Raw genomic sequence first — 21,927 nt, forward strand, 5'->3', positions numbered from 1 at the left:
GTCAAACTCCTTCATATTTTGGACTACGTAGGAGATTCAGTGAAGACTAGCAGAGAGAAGGATCGGTTGTGTATGATACAAAGGTGACACTTTCCTATTAACCGGATATATTCTTTCCTCGCGCGATCTGGAGTTTCATAAATTTACACCATCTCATGAAGGTTTAGCTTAACTTAGGAAGAACGGGAAATGATGTTACGACGGCTATGTTGCTCAACAAATTACATTTCGGAACAGCACACATATAGCTCTGCGAATAATATTAGAAACCACTATGTTTACACCCTTTTCGCAAGATGTTTACTCATTATCTTATAAAATGAGAGTTTTCCTTCATTTTCATAAACAATTATCAACAAATTGATCGGTGATTTGGTGTTTAAAAATTACCATTTTACCAATGTTTACAGAAAATAATGCACTATGACAGAACCGATACAAATCAGCAACGCTTTGCTTCCAGTGCTATCTGAGCGGTTTCAACGTAGAATCGCCAATAGCGAGAGACAGGCAGAAAAAAACATGCCGTCTGCGTCTATGAAGCTCTTCGTGTAGTGTGCATACGCACTTTACAGCGGGTTTGTCCGTCTCACTTTCGTAATAGCTTTGTTCTCCTTACACTCTCGTTTGCAGCAACAGCGTTCGTAGAGTAGTGCTGAGCGGTGGACACGGAGATGTATTCGTACGCCCCGCTTGTTTTCGCTCCTGACGATGCTTCTGCGGGAAAGTAAAACCGCAGAGAAGCGCTTTTTCGGGTAATCACACTCCAAGAATCTATTTCCTCCGGCGCTCTCCATAATCTCCGACTAAGGGATCGTCGGCCTTGTGCACTTTTCCAGCGATAAAACATCCTTAACACGTCCCGAAATGCCAGTAATTTGGGGATTTCACTTCACACACGACCAACCGATTACTCAACCGAAAGCCTACCCTAATACTTTAAACACGAGCTGAACTCTACATGGTCCAAAACTGACAGCTGAACTCCGATGACCGCCTCTCACACGATGTCAATAAACCACTCCCGTCGCTATCAGCCACCGTTCAGCGAATTCAGCACACTTTTCGATAGCAATAGAAGAATGTGGTCTGTCTAACCCATATTTTTCATAGAAAAAAAACAAAAACTACACTAATATGGACTAATTTTTAACAAAATTTACATGAAAAACAAGAACAAGCATAATCTACTTTAACCAACTTATTGGTCTAAAAACATTTTTTTTATTAGAACAACAATAAACTTTTGCTTTCAATAAAAACAGTTTAAATTTCAATATTTTTTCTTTTAATTTCAATAAAATAATTCTTAAAAGGGGAACATTTTTTTTTGTTGAAGCGATAATTTTTTTTATTGAATTCAATAAATAAATTTATTGTCTCCCTGTATAAATAAAAACCATTCCAGAAAACTTCGGAACCATTTCCTAACTATTCATATAATACTCACCATATAGGGAATACTACTGATACATTCCATCATTATAATTCAACTATTATACTACCATACTTATTTTGTTACCATTTCCAATGTCTTCCACGTATCCTATATTGAAGATTTGTATACTACATTGTACTTTTGCGTCATAGGTTAATATTGCTCTGGTGGTCTTCGTTATAAATATATCTGTTTACGCAGCTCCTAAAACTTGTAGCTTAACATGATCAAAAATCCTCGTCTTACAAGATTGCGGCGATAGCTCAATCAGCGATAGTCCATTTAGTGTCAACGAAGCTCTCTTCAGAAGATGGCGTGTAACAAAATAAAACTTAATCAATCGATAGAATTGAAATGTGAAGGGTAAGAAAAAATGTTTCTCCACCTATTATTTTATGCATCGCTAGATCTAAACGCAGAAAAATGGATTGTACATTCTACAAAATATTGGGTCAAACTCAACAAACATGTTTGTTATCTGAGGGCTAACAAACATTTTTGTTGACTTCAACCCGGAATGTTTGTTGATTCTACAATCGTGATAGCTATTACCGTGATTTGACATATTTGTTACCTCAACAATCATTTTGGTTGGATCAACAATATTGTTTGTTGAATCAACTATCAGTTTTGTTGAACTGACAGAACATTAAATATTCAGTTTTTTCTTTCAAATAAAAAGTCATTAAAAAAAATTTAAACAGGTTTAATTTATTGTCAACTGATTGATATGATATAAGTACCTCAATTCGACCCTAATTATCCATCCCGGGGATGAATTCGGCGCGTTCCGCCTAGAACGGAGGATCAGTTCTTCCACGTTCTTGCTGTCGATGATCAGGAATGTAGGTTGTGGTTATTTGCTGAAAATAAAGAGACGTCATTTATGGTTTCAAAATAATACTACCCGCAAGCCCACAATAAATTCTTAAACTTTTTTAGCCACATGAAAAATTAAAACAATTTTACACTGTGAATTTCTTTTACACGTTTAATAAAAATTACACACTATCAACAAAACAATTTGTTGAATCCAACAACATCATGGACGATTCAATCAAACATGATTATTAATAAAACAAATATGATTGTTGGTTCAACAAACTACAAAAGTTGAATTCAACAAACAATTTTGTTAATTCAACCTAGCTAAATTTCTGTGCGTGTATGGAAAACAGCATATTTTAGTATGATGACTGTTCTTAACAACCCGTTGTTTATATGGTCGAGCATGGAAAAACGACACTGGTTATGTTCGATATTATACTACACTCAAAAAAAAGTAAACGTTATGCCTATTGATTTTACACATAGATTTTTGCAATTAACGGATGCATATAGACACTATTTGCTGGCACATAAACCTAATGTGTGTATTTACAAGAAATATTAATCTTACATTCATATTTTATAACTATTAGACACATAAAACCCCATTCTATAACAATATGAACATATAACTTATGTGTGTGCATACATAGTTTATACAGTTGACACATAGAAGGTATGTTTGCGCGTGATAACAATAGCATTTCTTCTTCATATGAATTTTAAGCGGTTTGAAGCAAATAGAATTAACGTTTGGATTTTTTTCAGTGTAGGCAATGGTTGATCTACACTGATAAATCAAGTACCCATTATTGCGTAGAAAACAACGCATTTTCAATAAAAGTGGAATAACCCATTAAATGGGTAAAGTGTTTGTACCCACAAATGAGTACAGACCTTGTACGTCAACCTGGGTATGTTTCATCCATTATTTTTCGCAGAACTGTTACAACAAAATGCGTAAAAATACCCATTCATGAAATTCGCACCAGAATGAAAAATACTGTCAATAGAATTATTTCTGAATTAAAAAAAAACATAAAATAACATTCATTGCACATTATTGTTTCCTTATAAAAGTAAAAGTATCTAGATAGAAATCCTATTCTAAAACTACTTAACAAAATAAAACCGCCAACTGAATATATTTTTGATAGCTGGATCTTTTGGCTGCTCTAAAAATGCCGAACTGGCGCATATTTTCAACATCCTCAGTAGTCTAAACAGACGTTGTTTTCGGAGCATTGCCGAAATGTTCCGTTTCCGCCACGGACTCCGATGCAGGGCGATAATTTGCAGGTTCCACTACGATCCTTAGTTTACAGGTTAGCTCGCTTGAAATAATGCTTAAGGATTTTTCACCCATTATCAAGATCAATATACCCATTGACATTACCTCATCGAGTAGTTGTGAAATGGATAAAAAGTACTCATTGAGTTCTTGTCGCCCGGTCTCACGAACACTTTCTTAGCTTCCTGGTTGAAAACAATCCCATTTGATTTTGCCGTCTTTGTTTATTATATTCCACCAGCTAGTGATGTAGTGTTTGTGTCATGTGCCGTGTACGTACATGAGCCGTAGAAAAGTCTATTGTTAGAAACAAAAAATACCCATTTTTGACAGCTCGAATAATTTCCGAAAATGGGCAATTTGAATACATAAAATGGGTAAAGTTTTTTTACCGTGTACAGTAATTTTACAATGATATACAGTAAATTAGTGCTATGCTACAATAAAAAAAAACAATAAACTTTAAGGTTTCTACAGTAAATTTCAATGCAAAATTGACTTTTTTTAGTAAAAAAAGGTGGTGGTTATGTATCTTAACATTAAAAAAACGATTTTGCTCCACACATTTTTTTCTCGAAAAATTGTAAAATTTCATTTGAATTTAGTGTATCATTGTTTTGATGAACAGTAAAATTGATTGTTCTATGAAATTTTATTGTAAATCTACTGCGAGAATTCTGCGTCGATCAATGTTAAAACAGTAATAACTATAATATTTATTGTTGCCGAGATTGTTGCATGATTGTAGGGTAAATGCTATTGTAAAATTCTATTCGGGGGGTGTTACAATACGCAATAATGGGTACTTTATTTTAACTGTGTACAAACATGTCTGCAAATCTGGCATCGCTGGCAGTGCGGGTTTGATTTTTGCCTAATGTGCAAAGAGAATAGGAAAAGAGACGAATAGTGTGAAGCCAAAAATACCTTATTGAGCAGACCAATCGTGCAATGTAAATAAACATTACTCATGCCTGAGTTGGAGGAGATAAGTATTGTAAATCTATCAAAAAAAAATTTGAATTTTCGTCAGAATTTAGTGCAATCGTGATTGTAAGGTGCATTATAGAGTATATGTATGAGTAAAAACAAGTTTTAGAATTATTTCTCGACAAACATATGATTACGGCCTAAAAGCCAACTGTCAAAATTCATTTTGAATGGAAATTCCGGACAAACCGTTACGCGCCAATCACAGATGTTAGTAGTAAACGAAAGAGAAAAGTTTTCTCTTTCATAAACTGTTGTGAACTGTGTTCGATTAGTAACGGTTTGTCCGGAATTTCCATTGAAAGTGGATTTTGACAGTTGGCTTTTAGGCCGTAATCATATGTTTGTCGAGATTTCATCTCTTTGTTTCGAAATGCACATCGTTTGATATACAAATTCAACGATCGACAAAAGGTTTGTTTTCAAAATATAATAGGAGTCATTTAAAGTGCTGCCTTTGGAAACGGTTGCCAAATTCTAGTGTTGAAATCATCGTAAAGGGAGTGTTGCCGTTTTGACTGATTTTCACTCTGCGTCTCTTTCACTATTCTTTTTGTCTATTCCCACCTTTGTGTCAAAGAGAATAGGGAAAGAGACGAATAGTGTGAAGCCAAAAATACCTTATTGAGCAGACCAATCGTGCAATGTAAATAAACATTACTCATGCCTGAGTTGGAGGAGATAAGTATTGTACTTCTATCAAAAAAGAAATTTGAATTTTCGTCAGAATTTAGCTCAATCGTGATTGTAAGGTGCATTCTAGAGTATATGTATGAGTAAAAATAAGCTTTAGAATTATTTCATCTCTTTGTTTCGAAATGCACATCGTTTGATAAACAAATCCATCGATCGACATACGGTTTGTTTTCAAAATATAATAGGAGTCATTTAAAGTGCTGCCTGTAGAAGCGGTTGCCAAAATTCTAGTGTTGAAATCATCATAAAGGGAGTGTTGCCGTTTTGACTGATTTTCACTCTTCGTCTCTTTCACTATTCTCTTTGCTAATGTGGTTTTTGTTTGAGGCGAAACTGAGTCAGTTCCTAACCCCAACTGCTGTCAAAATATATGAACTGACAGCGGTTGGGGTTAGAACCTGACTCAGTTTCAGGTTCAAGCGAAATCGCCATAAGAGATTTTGGCCGATGAGCTATTTGATTTTGACGACAGCGAGAAATTGGCTCATTAAATTTTGCTTGGTTGAACGTCAAGATGCGATGCGAGTAAAATTGAAACAAAATTAAGCGGAGTATACAGGAGTAAACCGAAGGAAAATAACGCATATAAGTTTAACGTTGTGTTGATATACAAAAATATCAAATATCATGGAAGAAGGGAATAAGGCGACTGTAGGTAAGTAATAATATAAGATTCCTTGACACGATGTACAGCTTAGCTAACAGGTACCGTGCGACAAATAAATTACAATTTGTTCTAATGTTCCTGATTTCTCTTGTTATTTTCCCCTGATCAGGCATAAGGTATACGCAAGCTGACCAACTCTGGCGAAAAAATCCGGACACCTTTCAGCAAAAAAGGGTAATTATTCACCACACTCAGGTAGATGATTCGCATAGTGTACGGATTTTTTCGACAGTTGGTCAGCTTAGGTATACAAATGTAGCCAACAGGGTATTGTATGCTAGTAAATTATAATTTCTTTAAATTCTAGTCAAAGTCCACAAGGTAATGATTACACTGCCGAAGGGAATAACACTGAAAAATGCACCGCAACACATTGATGTTCCCGAGTCAAGCGAATCACCCAGTAATGATACAGGAGGTATAAAAAGAAAGGCTCCCATAGTTCGTCAAGCAGGCGAAATGGTAGTTCCGAAGCATTTGAAATCAACAGGGGAGCAACCGGCGGGTAGGTTTTAATATGATTTGTTGCTGATGTCCAAATTCGCAAACAGAATGTTCCGTTACTGATGGAGCGTAAATGCCAGTTCCGAAAATTTGTCATGCTATCGCTTTCGATAGCAAGTAATTTTTTCAACTGAGCTTGAAATTGCGTCTTTTTTCTCTTCAAGTTTGAGTTATGTAGTTTATACATTCTTGTAATCACGATATACTGTTAATTTTCAGTTTCTCACTCACCCAAGGCAGAATGGACCAGAGTTGCTCCACCTGGTGTAAGTACAGTCCTGAGAGCATCGCAGGCGAATGAGAAAGATAGTTCAAACGGTGTTTATGAAAAAGAGGAAGATGAACAGTTTGTTCTTCCTTTGCCCGATCTATCAGCATCAGAACTCGATCAGACAGATTCTTCCAAGGGACAATTGGATCGAATCGAGCAAAAAATGGATCGTATGATTGCGATGCTGACATCTCATGAATCTTCTCTCAGTGTATTGAAGTGTAACGTAAAAGATTTGAGAGTAGCAGTGCAGAACATTCCCAAACTACCATCCGAGGAATCTTTTGCAGCTGACGTGAAATCGACAATAGTGCCGCGGAGCCAAAGGCGAATAGTCTTCTTTCCGGTCTCCGACGATGCCTATCTATTGCGGCTTGAAGAGCTAGTTCAGTTTGACGAAGGTACGCGGAATGAGTTAGTTAGTCTCTACCATGAGGCACCGAGAACAAGCCTGTACGAGTATATGCGTAAAAATGTATCTTGCTTGTTTGAAAACACAGCTAAATATACCTGGACGGGCCGACCACCAAATAGTGCACCTCATGGGCCGCCTTCAAATGCGGCATACAAAATGAACCTGATAGAACTTCTAATTACTTCCGCTCATGCAATGTACCCCAGTGTAACCCGGGACTTTGTCGAAAAAGAATTCAAACGAGCTCTCACCAATTTCAACGAATCCAGGTACAAACGACGCGCCGATAAATCTATTTAGGTTACGTCTATCGACATTATGCGATAAAAAAGTGACGAAAAATAAAATAAGTTTTCACTACAAATTATGCTGTCTGTGCAGCCTGCTAATTCATTTCAGCTCTCAAATATTTTGAAGTCAGATTGCGACATCCTAGGACATATCCTGGTTTTTTTTAATGGGGGGGGGATGAGAGATCTCAGTGTTCGCATTTTAAACGTCAGATATCTCAATGCGACAATTGCAATTAACTCTTTTCTTAGGGTGACCATACGTTCTGGTTTCCCAGGACATGTCCTGGTTTTGCATTGACTGTCCTGGTGTCCTGGGAAGTCGAGGAAAATGCTTGATTTGTCCTGGTATTTCTCCTGGAAACCTAATATATTTCTATTTATTCAGTCTTCGCTTTTCACTATGCTCCAGATCGCAGTTAGGACCGACCGCAACCATAACTGCTAGGTATACTCATCCTCCATCGGAATGCGACAAACAAAACTTAATACATGTTACTATGTTTTAATTGCCGCAAGGTTCTACTGTATCGATTTTGTTGGCTATTTTCGGAAAATTTGAGACAGAGAAATGAAAGCAATGAAATTGAAAGACGGTATTCTAGAGCGAATCAGTCAAAAACTTAGAACGGAAAACTAGGACTAGGCAGGCTCATATGGACATGAATGAAAGGAAATGTGAAGAATTCTTTGCCTTCTGCTAAGTAGGAGTTGGGCGTTATACCCAAGTCGCCGGCGTCGACGGTAAAACATGATGATGAGTTATGTTCTACCATAGACCATGCGGTAGACTTGGATACAACTCCTACTTAGCAGAAGGCAAACAATTCTTCACATTTCCTTTCATTCATGTCCATATGAGCCTGCCTAGTCCTAGTTGTCCGTTCTAAGTTTATAACTGATTCGCTCTAGAATACCTATCCGTCTTGCAATTCTGCTGCCTATATGTAGCGTGTCAGTATTTTAAACAATCAAAGCAATCGAATAATAAAATTCGTCCCAAGTCAGTGTGCACAATAATGCACCGTTACTTTTAATCGGTGCGATATCGATCATTCATTTCAAAACAGATTTCAGCTGCCAAGCTACGAAAACCGTTGTCAGTTAATACAGCTCGATACTCCAAGCATCCGGAGGGACTGCTCTTGAGCCCTGTTCGTCTCAGACTTACTGTCTGCCAGGGTGGATTGCCCCACAATCCTCGGGCGCCTCGATCTTCAAGCTCGCGTTCGAGTTCTGCGCAATAAATATCTTCTGTGAGTCCCGTTCAGGAGAACTATGGGCGCCAGAGCGCTGTTACCGGACTCTAGCGTGTGTTTAACAGTGTGGCGACGGCGTTTGACTTCAACCTGACAAGGAATTCGATAAAAACTAAAATAATGCGCATTCTGAAATGTAATTAGTTTAAGTAACCATCATTGGGGCCAAAGGATCTGTTGGTGACGGTACAACAAATAAACAAACAAACAAATAAGGGTCCCGTTTCAAAATTTCTGCGGAGATATTTTCCCAGTTTTCAGAAGCGAATAACTTCTCTTGTACTGATCGAAATCGCTATATTTTTGCACTATCGGATCGGAAATACGTGCACGTATATTGTATTTGATTCCGTAAAATGTACTATTACTATAAATAACAAAAAAAAACAAAAAATATTTTTGTGACAATGATAATTATCAGCGCTGATTGGTTCGAACAATTCAACCAAGCAGCGAGCGTTGCTGGGACCGCCTCTTTCCATCCAATGAACCGGGACTCACATATAAAAGCAGCACAAATCGTCAGTGTGCTTTCTGACCTCGTAATAGTTGCTACGTTCCGTCAGCTCGAAGCAATATATTCCATGATTGCCGCCAGGCATCATTTCAATGATGTACAGGCACGCCTGTTTATGCATACGATGATCACAGACCACAGAAAAAACAGAACGCTCTTTCTTTCGGAGCTAAATAAACGAATTTCAAGTGTTCGCTGGCGGTGGGGTTAGTTGGGTGAGAAAGACCCCGCTCTTTTGCTCTTTCAATTATGTTTGGCGTTCTCAAATAAATTCACCACGTCGCGCGCTCCAGAGTGCACTGCGAAGGAGTGTGATCTTTTATTAGTTTTCTTCTAGCAAACTGTATTGTGGCTGCGATTGACGATTTGAAGGAGATTATGTTGGTTTGTTGAATACTGATATAATTTTCTGTTGATGGTTTGATTCTGGGGCAAACTGGGAAACGTGAAACGGGATTTTCATTTTACTTATTTTGTTATTATAGAGGGTTTAACTTTAAGGCCATTCGCTTCTTTTCGGGTTAGAGAAATCTCTTGGAAAAATCTCTAATTCTATGTGCGGGAATGGGAATCAAACCCAGGTGAGCTGCGTACAAGGCAATCGATTTACCAACTACGCTATTATTTTGTTTACGAATTTCACTGCTCTACAAGTGAAATGCTCCGTTAAAAGTAATGTCCTGGTACTACATTTCTCGACAAACATATGATTACGGCCTAAAAGCCAACTGTCAAAATCCACTTTGAATGGAAATTCCGAACAAACCGTTACACGCCAATCACAGATGTTGGTAGTAAACGAAAGAGAAAAGTTTTCTCTTTCATAAACTGTTGCGAACTGTGTTCGAATAATAACGGTTTGTCTGGAATTTCCATTCAAGGTGGATTTTGACAGTTGGCTTTTAGGCCGTAATCATATGTTTGTCGAGATTTGTTGTCGGTTATTATCAAACGTGACAATTGCAGGGTTATTACGAAGAAACTTTGTTGTTTAAGGTTTGAATATATTATTTTTATAGGACATTCGCCTTAACTCTCTAATGTTGACATTCCACGCGCAAATGCCCTTCTACTGGCTTTTAACTCTGGAGTGAGTTTAACTTCCAGTGAGTCCAAATAGTATTTGTTATCTGAGTTGGCCTTTAATTCATTTCATTTGTGCTTTAAAGTGGCCTATTTCTAAAATAAAACAGCTAGACCAGCAGTTCTCATCCTTTTCGAATCGCCGACCCCTAAGAAACCACCCGAGCTTGATGCGGACCCCCACGGGTAAACATCACTCAAAAAATGATCACTTACCAATCATATGTAAAAACATATAAATATTTTCCATAACACTCTTCACCTAAATATTACATGCTTTACACATAGAAAACTTTGTTGTCAATCTAATTAAAACCAGTGTCGACTGCATGTATATATTAAGTGAGGTTCATTTCTCTTCCATTAGAATTTCACATACTTTCAAGATGCAATCCATATATTTTTTATGTGATTTTCATGTGATTAATAACTGCATTTAAAATAGCATTCAAATGCTTTTCTTATGTGTGAAAAAATGGAAGACGGTGAATAAATAAATAGGCATGGAATTTTATTCTAATGCATCTTATATTTATATGCTTTGTTTATAATTAATAACATTTGCATAACTAATAACAACTAGAACCGGTTCTCTTACCATGCATCTTTTGTGTTGAGGAAATCAGCAAACTTCGTCGCAATTTTCGTTGGTTCCTTTAAGGCTTATTTTATTTTTATTGCTTATTATGTACATAATCGATTGAATTTACGTTTAAATACCTTCAGAAAAGTGTTCGAGTATCTCCGATCGTAACTCCTTTGTCTTGTGCTGTTACTATGCGTGAAACCATTTTGAAACTGTCAACTTTTTTCACATTGTATTTTCACGTAATATTCATGTTCTTTACACGTAACACTTAAGTATGTGACAATCACATAGAATGCATGTATAGTATACTTGAAAGTCATTGATATAGCATTTGTTATTCATCAAAGTAGATATGAATGTTAATAGCTGCACATGAATCTAATGTGATTGGTTATTTTTAATATTTACGTGCTTTTTCACTTAACATTGATATGATTTTTTGGCTCAGTGATCGATTTTGTATGCTATCAAAATATTATTTTCAGTCTATTAGGGAACAAGATTTGAAATTTCAATATCCACTCCGAAAATATATTTTTCTTCGCGGACCCCCAGCAACGACTTCACTGAGCTAGACGAAAGCCTTTTGATCTCACTATACATATGTGTAATGACATATTCAATAATGTGAATAGTAAAGGTAGTACTATCCATTTGAAAAATAATTACCCACTGGAAACTTGGCAGTTGAATTTTGCCACACATGTGTTCGGGCAGACGTGTGCAAGTTTCGAAGTATCATTTGCATACACGCATCGCAAGTGATGTACGTGTTAGTAATGCATATTTATGTAAATAACAGAAATGCTTGATAGCTAAATGCAATGCAACTATGCAAAGGTAGTAAAAATTACAGCAAACGAATTAACAGCCAAAGTGTATTATACTTCACTTCGATTATGTCTCTGACATTACTTACCCATCTTTTTTCTAGACAACATGCGTTATGGAACTACTAATAAAATCGTATATTTTAACAATAAAAACAATGTTAATTAGGAAATGTGGAAGTTTTTTCTATTTTCTGTAAAAAATACGGATATTGATTGGGTTGTAGAGAATTTCATGAAACCGGAAGTCACCAACTTGGTTTTCAAAATAGTGTTAGATATATACATATGACGTCTACTCGTTAATCCTGTTCCGAAAAAAAACCATTTTGTGGCAGTGCCGGCCAAAGGGATTTTCAAGATCCGCCTTTTCCACTTTTCCAAAAGTTTTTGCATTCAAAAGGAATAAAAGCAAAAGCTGTGTTCATTGCAAAATCCGTACAAAGGAAACTTGTTCGAAAATCGTCTGAGTATTTTGCCTTCAATATTTTTGCTAAAACCGTGTTAAGGGGTTACATACCTTTTTTTTCTTTCAAAAAATAGATTTTTTTTGTTACTTTATCTCAAAGTACAACTCCTTGAGAATATTTCTCCAAATTTTTGTAGAGATCCGAGAAATACATCGAAAGTTGCAGCGCTTCAAGCGCGCCTCGTCTACCAAGAGCAGTGGTAACTTCAAATTTTAAACTCGATTATCTCGAAATGTCGTTTCTCCAAAAATGGTTTTTCCGAGATCACGATTGCCGAAAAATCACTCAACCAATTTTCTTCATTTTTTCAATTGATCATAATTAAATTTTCTCGTACCTTAACGATTCCTTTTTTATGCATAAATTTTTGTTTTGTAGGTGAGAGTTTTTTAATACAATTTTTAGAGCTTAAAACAGCGATTTTTTATGAAAAACGTTCCCGAATGCAGGAAAAATATTATTTATTCAACTAATCGTTAAGGTACGAGGAATAGCCATATATCAATGGATTTTTTTTTTGAGTTTTAAGGTTTTAGTTGATCTATTGGTCTTCAGTTGTGATCAAAAAAAACCTCTTCAAAAAAATGGTTTCGGGGAAAAATCCATAACTCCGCCAATTTTCAATATATTTATATAAACTTATGCTTGTTTATTTCACTGAAAAATGTGCAACCAAAATACTATAAGTTTGATGTAAAGATATCATTATTTTATACCTTTACCTAAATTTAATTGCAAAATCCGTACAACAAAAACTTGTTGGAAAATCTTGTTTCCTTTAAAAGGACTTATAAAACCTTGTAAAAAGCCGTGTAAAGCAATCCGTGCAAAAAAGTGTAAAAAACTTTAGTGAGAAAGGTTATAGATAATACAGTTTTATTTTAAAGTGGTTTAAAAAACAGTATGGCACTTTCTCTAATGTGCCAAAATAGGTCCATTACCCTATTTAGATCCAGAAAAATCCAGATCTCTCTCGTTGTGCCATCAGCAAGACACTGGGAATGATCCAATATACGGTGTTTTGTAATGATACGAACGTTCACCGTCGATAGGGCGGAAAAAACTGGCCAAAATCCTATAGTGTGAAAGATTACAACTGAATAGTCCAAGGTTTCCAGAGGAACCCTGATACTTCAGTGAGAGATGTGGCGAAAAAGTGCAGTTAATCAAAACTTTTGTGTAATACTGCGTTGACAGTACGAGTCAACAAACGTACAAAGTCGAATCAAGAAGAATGGTAGAATACAGTGGGAAATCACGTGCGCGGATGCTTTACACTCAGCTGTTCAAGTATCTGCATTGTCTCGTCATGGACGAGTCGAAGGTGATATCAGATTTCCGACTACTTCCCGGGATCCTTTTCTTCAGTGCACTAATTTCGATGGGCATAGCGTAATTGGTAAATAGGTTGTCTTGTCTGCAGCTCACCTGGGTTCGATACCCATCCCCGCACATAGGGTTAGAGATTTTTCTTAAAAGATTCTCTAACCAGACGAGGCGAATGACCTTAAGGTTTAAACCTCTATAATCGAAATAAAAAAAAGAAGCAGAATATGTCCAAGTTTGCCAAAAATACACGATTTGGCAGGAAATTTGCTTGTGAGGAAAGCGAAGCACTGATAATTAGAACGGTTAATGGACAGGTGTAGGAGAGACCGGGGCTGGCTGGCCGAAGCGGCAGGTTAACCGAGTGTAGGGTGACCATACGTCCTGGTTTCCCAGGACATGTCCTGGTTTTTCACTGACTGTCCTGCTGTCCTGGGAAGTCGAGGCGAAAGCTTGATTTGTCCTGTTTTTTTTCCTGTAAGCCTAATAACAAGTGTTCAATAAAAATGAGAGTTTTTTCAGTCATGTAGTTGAAAAACAAAAAAAAATCTTCAACGAATTCAGATTTTTTATTAAAAACATAATGTTTATTCTTCAAAAAAAAACGTGAATGAATATTGGAGCCCTGGTCAGCCGTACGACGCAACTTAGTCGCGATGCTCTCACAACAGCACTGGACGGCACTGACGTCCTTCTTCCGGATACAATTCCGGATCCTGGTGGTCAACTGCTTCGTATCCTTGACTCGCCAATTATTTGTATACACTAAAGCGCTGAAGGAACCGAAAAAACCCCAATGGCACCGCACTGGGGCAAGTTAGTCGGGTTTCTTTCTTTCGGCACGTAAGGTATCTTTTTCTGCTCAGCGTCTTCTTGGCGAGAGCTGGGTGAATCAAGGCCGGCATCACGCAAACTCCTTGTTATCGAACAGCTTTTTCGACACTGCCAGGATCTGGTAAACTGTACACACGGGCACGTTTTCGTCTCGAAAGTGGTCCGTAAACTTTTTCCCACGATGGCCAAGTGTTTCGTAAAACCGCACAACACGCTCGCGGAGTACTTGCTGTTTCGACGCCATCTTCGATTGAACTGACAGTACCCGAGCGAAAAGAAACATGTCTCCCATTTATAGGGAGTGCAGAGAGCAATTCTCTTGGAGAGAAAAGTATTTACGCTCTTTTCTTTAATTACAGAAAGGTATTGAAATCATTCTCATTTTTTATTGAACACCCGTTATATTTCAAATTATTGAGTTTTCGCTTTATCCACTCTGCTCCAGAGTACGACAAACAAAACTTAATACACTCGAATCTCTCAATTGTACCATCCGATGCCTTTTTAAACCTCTCGATAGTACCTCGTTATTTCTTTTTCCAACTTACTTTTTTTACATGGAAATTGAAATAAGGAAAGAGGCGTTCGTATGTACGTACCATTTGGCCATCGAACCGATTCCAGTTGTGGACCAAATTGTGGCCGCTATCAATGAAACAATGATTCCGGCATCTTAAAAATTTCTTTTAGTACCTACCTCTAAGAAGACACGTCGAAGTTTTGGCGATTCTGCTTCTTTTAGAGTTCTCTTACCAGTGGCAGTTTTTCGAAAATGGCAAAACAACAATAACTGTCGTGGAATAACCTTATTGAGCGCCCTCTCGAGCTGGTAATTATGGAACCCCTTTAGGATCAATACCAGTTCCTAATCAGTCTACATTTCCATCTCAATCGGATCGGAAGCTATAATCGCGCTGCTTGTTAACAGTGCAGTGAATCAAACGAACGTTTCTACATACAGTCTGATGTCTATATGTACCGCGCCAGCAAAGCAATCGAAAAATAACAGTTGTCCCAAGCCAGTGTGGAAAATAAGGCACTGCGTTACTTTCATTGATGCGGTATCGATAGCTTATTTAAAAATTATTGAATCTCAGCACCAAAATTTGAACAATCTTCGATACAATACAGTGATCGTTTGTCCAATCCGCCCTTATGTTCGGAAGTGGAACAATTTATAAAGGCGCATACTCGTAATGCGGCACTGATAGCATTTAAAACTTTGGCCATAGCGAAAACTTTGGCTATGGGAAACAACATGCAACACGTCGTTGCACATGACAATGTTAGAATAGATACCCGTTAGATTGACGATGATAAGACCGGTGTGCGTCTGCACGATCTATCTCCGCGTAAACCACTAAATTAACTACTGATGTCGAAGTACGTAACGGTGAAAGTTTGAAACCTGGAGAAACTTTTTTCCAGGTATATCCAATGGTGTTCGTATCGTGAGAATGCGAGTTACGTAACCTATTTCTTCATACCTGAACGTTCAATACGAAATGGAAGGTGCAAGCAATTTTCAAATCACGCTGTGTACATATGAAGGACAGATCCCTACGTGCCAAGCCATGTGCGAAAGCCTCTAATGAAACAACATCAACTGAGAGCAAACCCAACAACATTAACTAAATCACCAACAACCGGAGTTGCAACTTAGCCACCAACGAATGCTGGAACAACAGAATCTACACACAGCCTGTTCGATTATTGTGATGCTTCTTACCAATCAACTGCCAGCACCCCCGACAATAAAGTAAATGACAAAAATACGGATAAACGATCGCGACCCGTTGGTCCCACAAACGATTCAAACCAGGTAATCGTGAAAACCCATACAACATCAAGAGGACAGCATGGACGAAAACGATAAACCGAGTGAAAGCGGACTAAGTGATTTACATGGCTTCGCGCATGGACATGGCTACTTGGGACCGTTGATGTTTCTGCTTTGCTTCAATGACGTGTATTTAGTGCTGAAAACTTCTCGCCTGTTCCTGCACAGACGATCTCATAATAATTCGTCTCATTTGCTTAATTCAGGATTTCCGATTTCTCCAACAACAGCATGAAACTTTCGCTGGTGGTGGTGTAGCAAGAACTTCGCGTGTGTGTGTGTAAATCCTAAAAAGCACGGTGATCAAATTCCCACACAAAATTTCTGGTAGAGCTCTTCCTCCCAGACCCACAGAACTTTTTTACTGCCGAAGCTCTGCCTGCCCGACCCAAGATCTTTGTAACAGCCGAAAACCTGTGGAAAAGGCACAGTCGATTGATAGGTAACGGGAGGAGGGAGTCCCCTTGCGACTGTCCTGGTTTTTTACTCGCCTCATATGGTCACCCTAACCGAGTGTCTCTTATGAAAAGGACACTAAGCGCAGCAGCGACATCTATAGTGATTTTGGTGGGATATTAGGTCGCCCATGTACCGACACTATTTCAGGTGTTTTTGTGTTGTCGTTTGTTCAGGGAAACGTTTGTTTTTTTCCGGCGCTGGTGAGAAATTTTTTGTGAAATAATATGTGTAATGCGAATCAATTTACATCCGATTTTCAAAAATGTGCTAACGCTGGGAAGGGTATTCAACACCCAACAAAATGGTATAACGGTTTCCAGTGTAACCATACTTTTGTTTCTGTAAATCGTGACTGTTCTCGAAAATATGTATTGGGGTAGAAATTTTGTGCGGGGCTGGTTGGTCGAGTTGTAAATTTAGCATAGAGTAATGTGCACTCTGATATTCGTCAAATTCTAATCTTTTCCTGAGCGAAATTGGACATTGTGCTATCTTTGATGATTATAAGAACAAATATACATGAGGAATTAGTAATAAAAATTAAATAAAATTGTTGACAAAAAGAAGCTAGAGATAAGAATCATGGAAGGGAGTGGGCGTAGCGTATTGGTAAATCGATTGCCTTGTACGCAGCGCACCTGGGTTCGGGTCCCGACCCCGCACATAGGGTTAGAAATTTTTCCTAAGAGATTTTTCTAACCCGAAGAGGCGAATGACCTTAAGGTTAAAACCTCTATAATTGAAATAAAAAAAAAAAAAAAAAATCATGGAAATTGTTTATAAAAAGCAGATGATTCCAATATTGCCTCCTTCAATCCTGCAATGTTTTTCTCCTGAGGAGTTCCAGGCAGAACTTGTAACAGATCAACCCAATCCTGAACAAAACTCGTCCATTAGCATAGTATCCGGTTCAGATGTAAGCCTGCCTGAAGACCTCTCCCCAGGGCGAGTGCACAGATTGAGAGATTCAAAGAAGCGTCGATATTTTGACCGATTTTCCAATAAAAACAGAATTGGAGGAAAAAATGGAAGCAAAAATATGCGCACGTTGGCGGAAGAAAAGTATGCGGCGGGAACTGTATAACATTTCACTAAAGCTGCCAAAACTAAGCCTAAAAAAGTAAAAAAAAAACTAAAAAGTAAACAGTGTTTTTTTTGTACCTCCCTATTGCAAAATGAAATTTTCTCACTAATAAACGTTTTCCACTGATGAATTTGATGAGTTGCACTTTTTTTACCACACTCGGCCAACTTACCCCAGCCCTGGGGTTTGTTGGCCGATTTGTCCCTCCGCCTTTGATTGTTAATAACTTTTTTCCTGATTTTGTTTTATAAATGAAAAAGATGGGTAGGTAATGTCAGAGACATAACCGAAGTGAAGTAGAATACACTTAGGCTGGTAATTCGATTGCTGTAATTTTAAATTCAGCAATTCAGTATTTCTGTTATTTATATAAATATGCATTACTTACACGTACATCACTTGCGCATCGTCTATGCAAATGAAATTTCGGTCCTACTTCGAAATTTAATATTTTTACCATTTTTGTTAACAATTTTTTGTTAACGACCTATTGAGTCAATTTGTCAACAGTTGTTACGGCATTTAATTAGCAAGGGACTGGAAGGTGAAGTATATTTTTCAATATTAAGAGCCATAGTACTCAAGGGAGAGCAAGGAGTTGAAGGGAGAAAGTTTAGAAAAGCGTGGAAGGATCATATATGCAAGCTTAGAGCTTACCGGCGACTTAACTTTTGTCTTCTACCGTAGGAGTCAAGATCTTTTGGCATTAGAAATGCGAATCACCTGAGTCTACGGCATGTCCGGACAAGCGTAAAATAACTTGTTACTTCATGCTGTCGGAACCGGAAGCATCCTATGGAAGTGAAATGAACAGTATAAATGTCAAAACTAGATCTCAACACGGAAATAAGTTGGCCCAAATGTTGTACAAGATCTTATGGGCAGTGTTGAGTGAATGGTACGTGCATGGCTATTAAATTGAATTAAACGAAAATGAAAAAAAATGTGTGTTTATTCCCTAAAAATTTGAAAACGATCGGTTGAATGCAATTTCAGTTTTAGCTTTCAGATCCCCATGAAAATTCTAATACATGTTGCTGTGGGCTGGACATGTTCCTCAAAAATGGAACTTTTTTCGGTTTTTAGCCCCTTAAACGAAATTCAGTTTTGCCATACAAAATGTATTGACTTGAACATTTGATTTACTAAGCTTTATTAATAATTCCATTGATTTGTTTCGACTATTGAGATTTCTCACACTTATTTTGTTTAATGTGGAATTAATTGTTTCTCTGAGTGAGCTTATTCACTGTCCCATGTAGTAAGGGTTATCGAAAAAACCCGAATCATTAAGTTCTAAATGTTTTCAATCGATATGATATCCGAAGAGAGAGTTATAAGAGTTATGAGAAATGTTTCATCATACTGTTGGGTAGGTTCAAAACGTATTTAAATCTTCTAGTGATATTTAATTAGCAAATCACTGAATGATACGAAAGGTAGTTTTTTTATTTCGTTTATTTGACACGGCTCATAGCTGTAGCTTAACGGAGCCATGGATATTTCATATGTTTACAATTTGTAAAACTAAAAATAAAAACAAATATTGAATACCCGTTGGATCTCGTGCGCGCAACTTTTTATTGCGAGCGGAGACCTTCTTTCGTGGCTCGCCTACTGCGTCATGGGGGTCATTCAATTCTCTTCTATCGTTAAAGGTGTCTTGGTGTTCGTCATCAGATGTTCTTTCCCGCTTATTACCCTTACGGGTGACCAGTGTAAATCCGTTGTTAATGTTATTATCTTCTTCGCCAATGTTGCTTTTTGGGGTGCTGGATGCTCCTTTTGCTGTTGTCAATATGGACTGAACAGCTGCCACAAATTTGGCAACCGTTTGTGGTTCAGGTGTTGATATTGAAAACTCTTTTTTTTTGTTGGTTTGCCGTGAACGCGTTGGCAATCGGTAGAGATGCATTCTCCTCTGTAGCTTCCGCGCAAGGTTGTCCGTGGTGCGCTGTCTGATTACAATACTTGCATGTAGGAGTTTGCCCCTCATGGGTGCATAACGTAGTTTGGTTAATAGTAGCTTCATGGGTTTTGTGTTTTATAGTCAAGTGGGAGGGGATAGGTCTTTCGATCCGCATCCACAAGAACACCGTTGGGTGTACCTGGGAATAAATTTCTCCACGTATCACGTGTAATGGATTCTACTTTTCCATATTGCGACATGTATTTTGCAATTAGATCAGGAGGGATACGTGGTGATAGGTCATGTAGCTTTACATTAATGTAGTCTTTTATCACTTTCAGCCACGTGCTTCAAGTTGTTCTGCAAAACGAAACGATCAGCTTGGGATAACGTGTTGAATGATACGAGTACTACATTGCGAAGATGATGATATTGAAGATACATAACCTCCTTGTCTAAGCTGAATCTTCATCTTCAGCAGGTATTCCACTTCACGAAAACTCAATCGTATTGAACAGAATTTAAAGTCTACGACCGCTGTGTTGGGGCGGAGCAGAGTTTTTTCGTCAACTTTACTCATGATGGCAAGTATAAATGAAATATTTCCTTTGTTCTCGAGACAATGCACACTAGATCGAGAGATTGCTAGTTGTTGTTCACTTGATTCAAATGTACGTCTGACTTGGGCAGAAGTAGAAAGTAGCGAAAGGTATAGTTGGTGTCATAACGCTCAAGGTACAGCAATGGTTTTATACTATACTAAATCTAGAAAAGCGTAGATCAGGGTTATATGAGCAAACATAAAGTTTCTCCACGAATCAACTGATCATTTTTGGTAAAAATTTTAAGATAAATTGCGCGAAGCTGTCTATACAATTGCATGCAAAAATCCTTACAACTACAGCTCAAAAAAACTGCTCGCTATTTAGGATCTTTTGTTCCACATAATAAATAACCATTTTATTACACCCGCTATTGTAGCAGGTGAAGTACTTGAAACGATGAGCCCGCAGTTGGATCCACGCTATAAGTACCAAGTTTTCAATCAGTTTGTATCACATTGGCGAAATCGCAAGCCAATTTGCAATCAATCATTTCTGTTGAGCTGGGTATTGCTTATTTTATTATCCTCGCAGGAATTTACATTCGCAGTGCACAAACTCTTGTATCCTTCTGACAATCTAACCCGTCATTCCTCGAACTCCACAGTTCGTCGCATCGTTGAAAAGGGACACATCATCAATGAATATTTTAATCTGCGTGGGAGCACCATATTCCCTCTTTAGGTATATACAAGCAACGAGAGAAAGCGGTTCGTTTTTTGTTTTGACTTGGCAGACTGCGTGCCTCCGCGCAGACGAAAACAAACATGTGCTCGGACTACCACGTGGTCACTCGGGTTCTCTAAGGCGAAATTCGGTCTGGTCGTTGATGCTCGTGTCTGGTTCGGATTTGGCGGGAAATGGTTCGATGATTGCACCTTTCTTCGACGCATGGCCGTTCTTTGTAGCACCGGGAAGAAGGAGCCAATTTTGGTGGCTCCTGCCATCAGTCCGCTGATGGCTCTTGAGGTGTGTGGTAGATTTTCTCTCCCAGTGCTGTGCAGAATGGTTACGGTTAAGGTTTTTTGGTGAAGTAGTTTTTTTGTGTGCTGGAAGCTGTGTGCTAACAAATTGGTGAGTTTTTCTTCCGTGTCGGTATCCACATCAATTAGAAATATTTAACGAAGCCGGATGAGGATACCCACTGACGCCGACGGTTCCTTGTTACAGAAAGTAGCTCTAAATTAAATTAGATGCAAATTACGCCGTAAAGATGAAAGGGTTTAAGAAAAACAAGCGAAGACCACACCAGATAGGGCGGAAATCCAGAAACCCCACCAGATACTGAAAATTCTTCAAAGCGATTACATAAACTATTCCGCATACTGTCGTGGACAAATAGCAAGAACGAGGGAGCCTGGCTCCAAACATCATCATGCAGAGTAGCACAGATAGGCAAAAGTCCGTGTCGGTTTAGGGATGGAATAAAATGATAAATTGAAATATTTGAGATCGGAATTAGATGCTGTGAAGTGTATGACAAACATGGAGCAGCGAAAGCTGCGCATGTACTGAAAAATATCTCCGCTGAGTATACCGCATGTAATGTTCGTGGCATGGTGAACACAAAATTAAGCTTGCGATATATTTTCTCAAGTTTTGATGCCTGGTGTGGTACATCCGGTAGGATACTAAAATAATTTGTGATACACAATGCTGTGCACCACCCTGTTTAGTATTTTTGTCGAGGAAATAGATTAAATGCAATACGCGTTGAATTATTGGTTTATGAAAA

General features: G+C 38.0%; 2 protein-coding genes across 7 annotated transcripts in view; both read left to right on the top strand.

Annotated features, from left to right (window-relative positions):
• The first annotated feature begins 5,707 nt into the window (after nucleotides 1-5,707).
• On the top strand, nucleotides 5,708-7,464 carry LOC131681570 (uncharacterized). The gene is made up of 3 exons (XM_058962411.1): nucleotides 5,708-5,898; nucleotides 6,218-6,415; nucleotides 6,634-7,464. The coding sequence occupies exons 1-3, from the start codon at nucleotides 5,871-5,873 to the stop codon at nucleotides 7,398-7,400; spliced, it is 993 nt and encodes a 330-aa protein (XP_058818394.1). The 5' UTR covers nucleotides 5,708-5,870; the 3' UTR covers nucleotides 7,401-7,464.
• Nucleotides 7,465-21,111: 13,647 nt separating this feature from the next.
• The window catches only part of LOC131681571 (locomotion-related protein Hikaru genki-like), an 81,570-nt gene continuing 80,754 nt past the window's right edge, over nucleotides 21,112-21,927 (top strand). For all 6 annotated transcript variants that reach the window (XM_058962412.1, XM_058962414.1, XM_058962413.1 and 3 more), the window contains exon 1: nucleotides 21,112-21,266. The gene's annotated coding sequence lies outside the window, so the exon portion shown is untranslated. The remainder of the gene's footprint in view (nucleotides 21,267-21,927) is intronic.

The sequence above is a fragment of the Topomyia yanbarensis genome, chromosome 2 (genome assembly GCF_030247195.1).
Source record: "Topomyia yanbarensis strain Yona2022 chromosome 2, ASM3024719v1, whole genome shotgun sequence".
NCBI lineage: Eukaryota > Metazoa > Arthropoda > Insecta > Diptera > Culicidae > Topomyia > Topomyia yanbarensis.

Coding starts and splice junctions, on each gene's coding strand:
- LOC131681570 (XM_058962411.1), top strand. CDS start 5,871: ATGGAAGAAGGGAATAAGGCGACTGTAG. Junction 5,899..6,217: donor AGGGAATAAGGCGACTGTAG/GTAAGTAATAAT, acceptor TTTAAATTCTAG/TCAAAGTCCACAAGGTAATG. Junction 6,416..6,633: donor AACAGGGGAGCAACCGGCGG/GTAGGTTTTAAT, acceptor GTTAATTTTCAG/TTTCTCACTCACCCAAGGCA.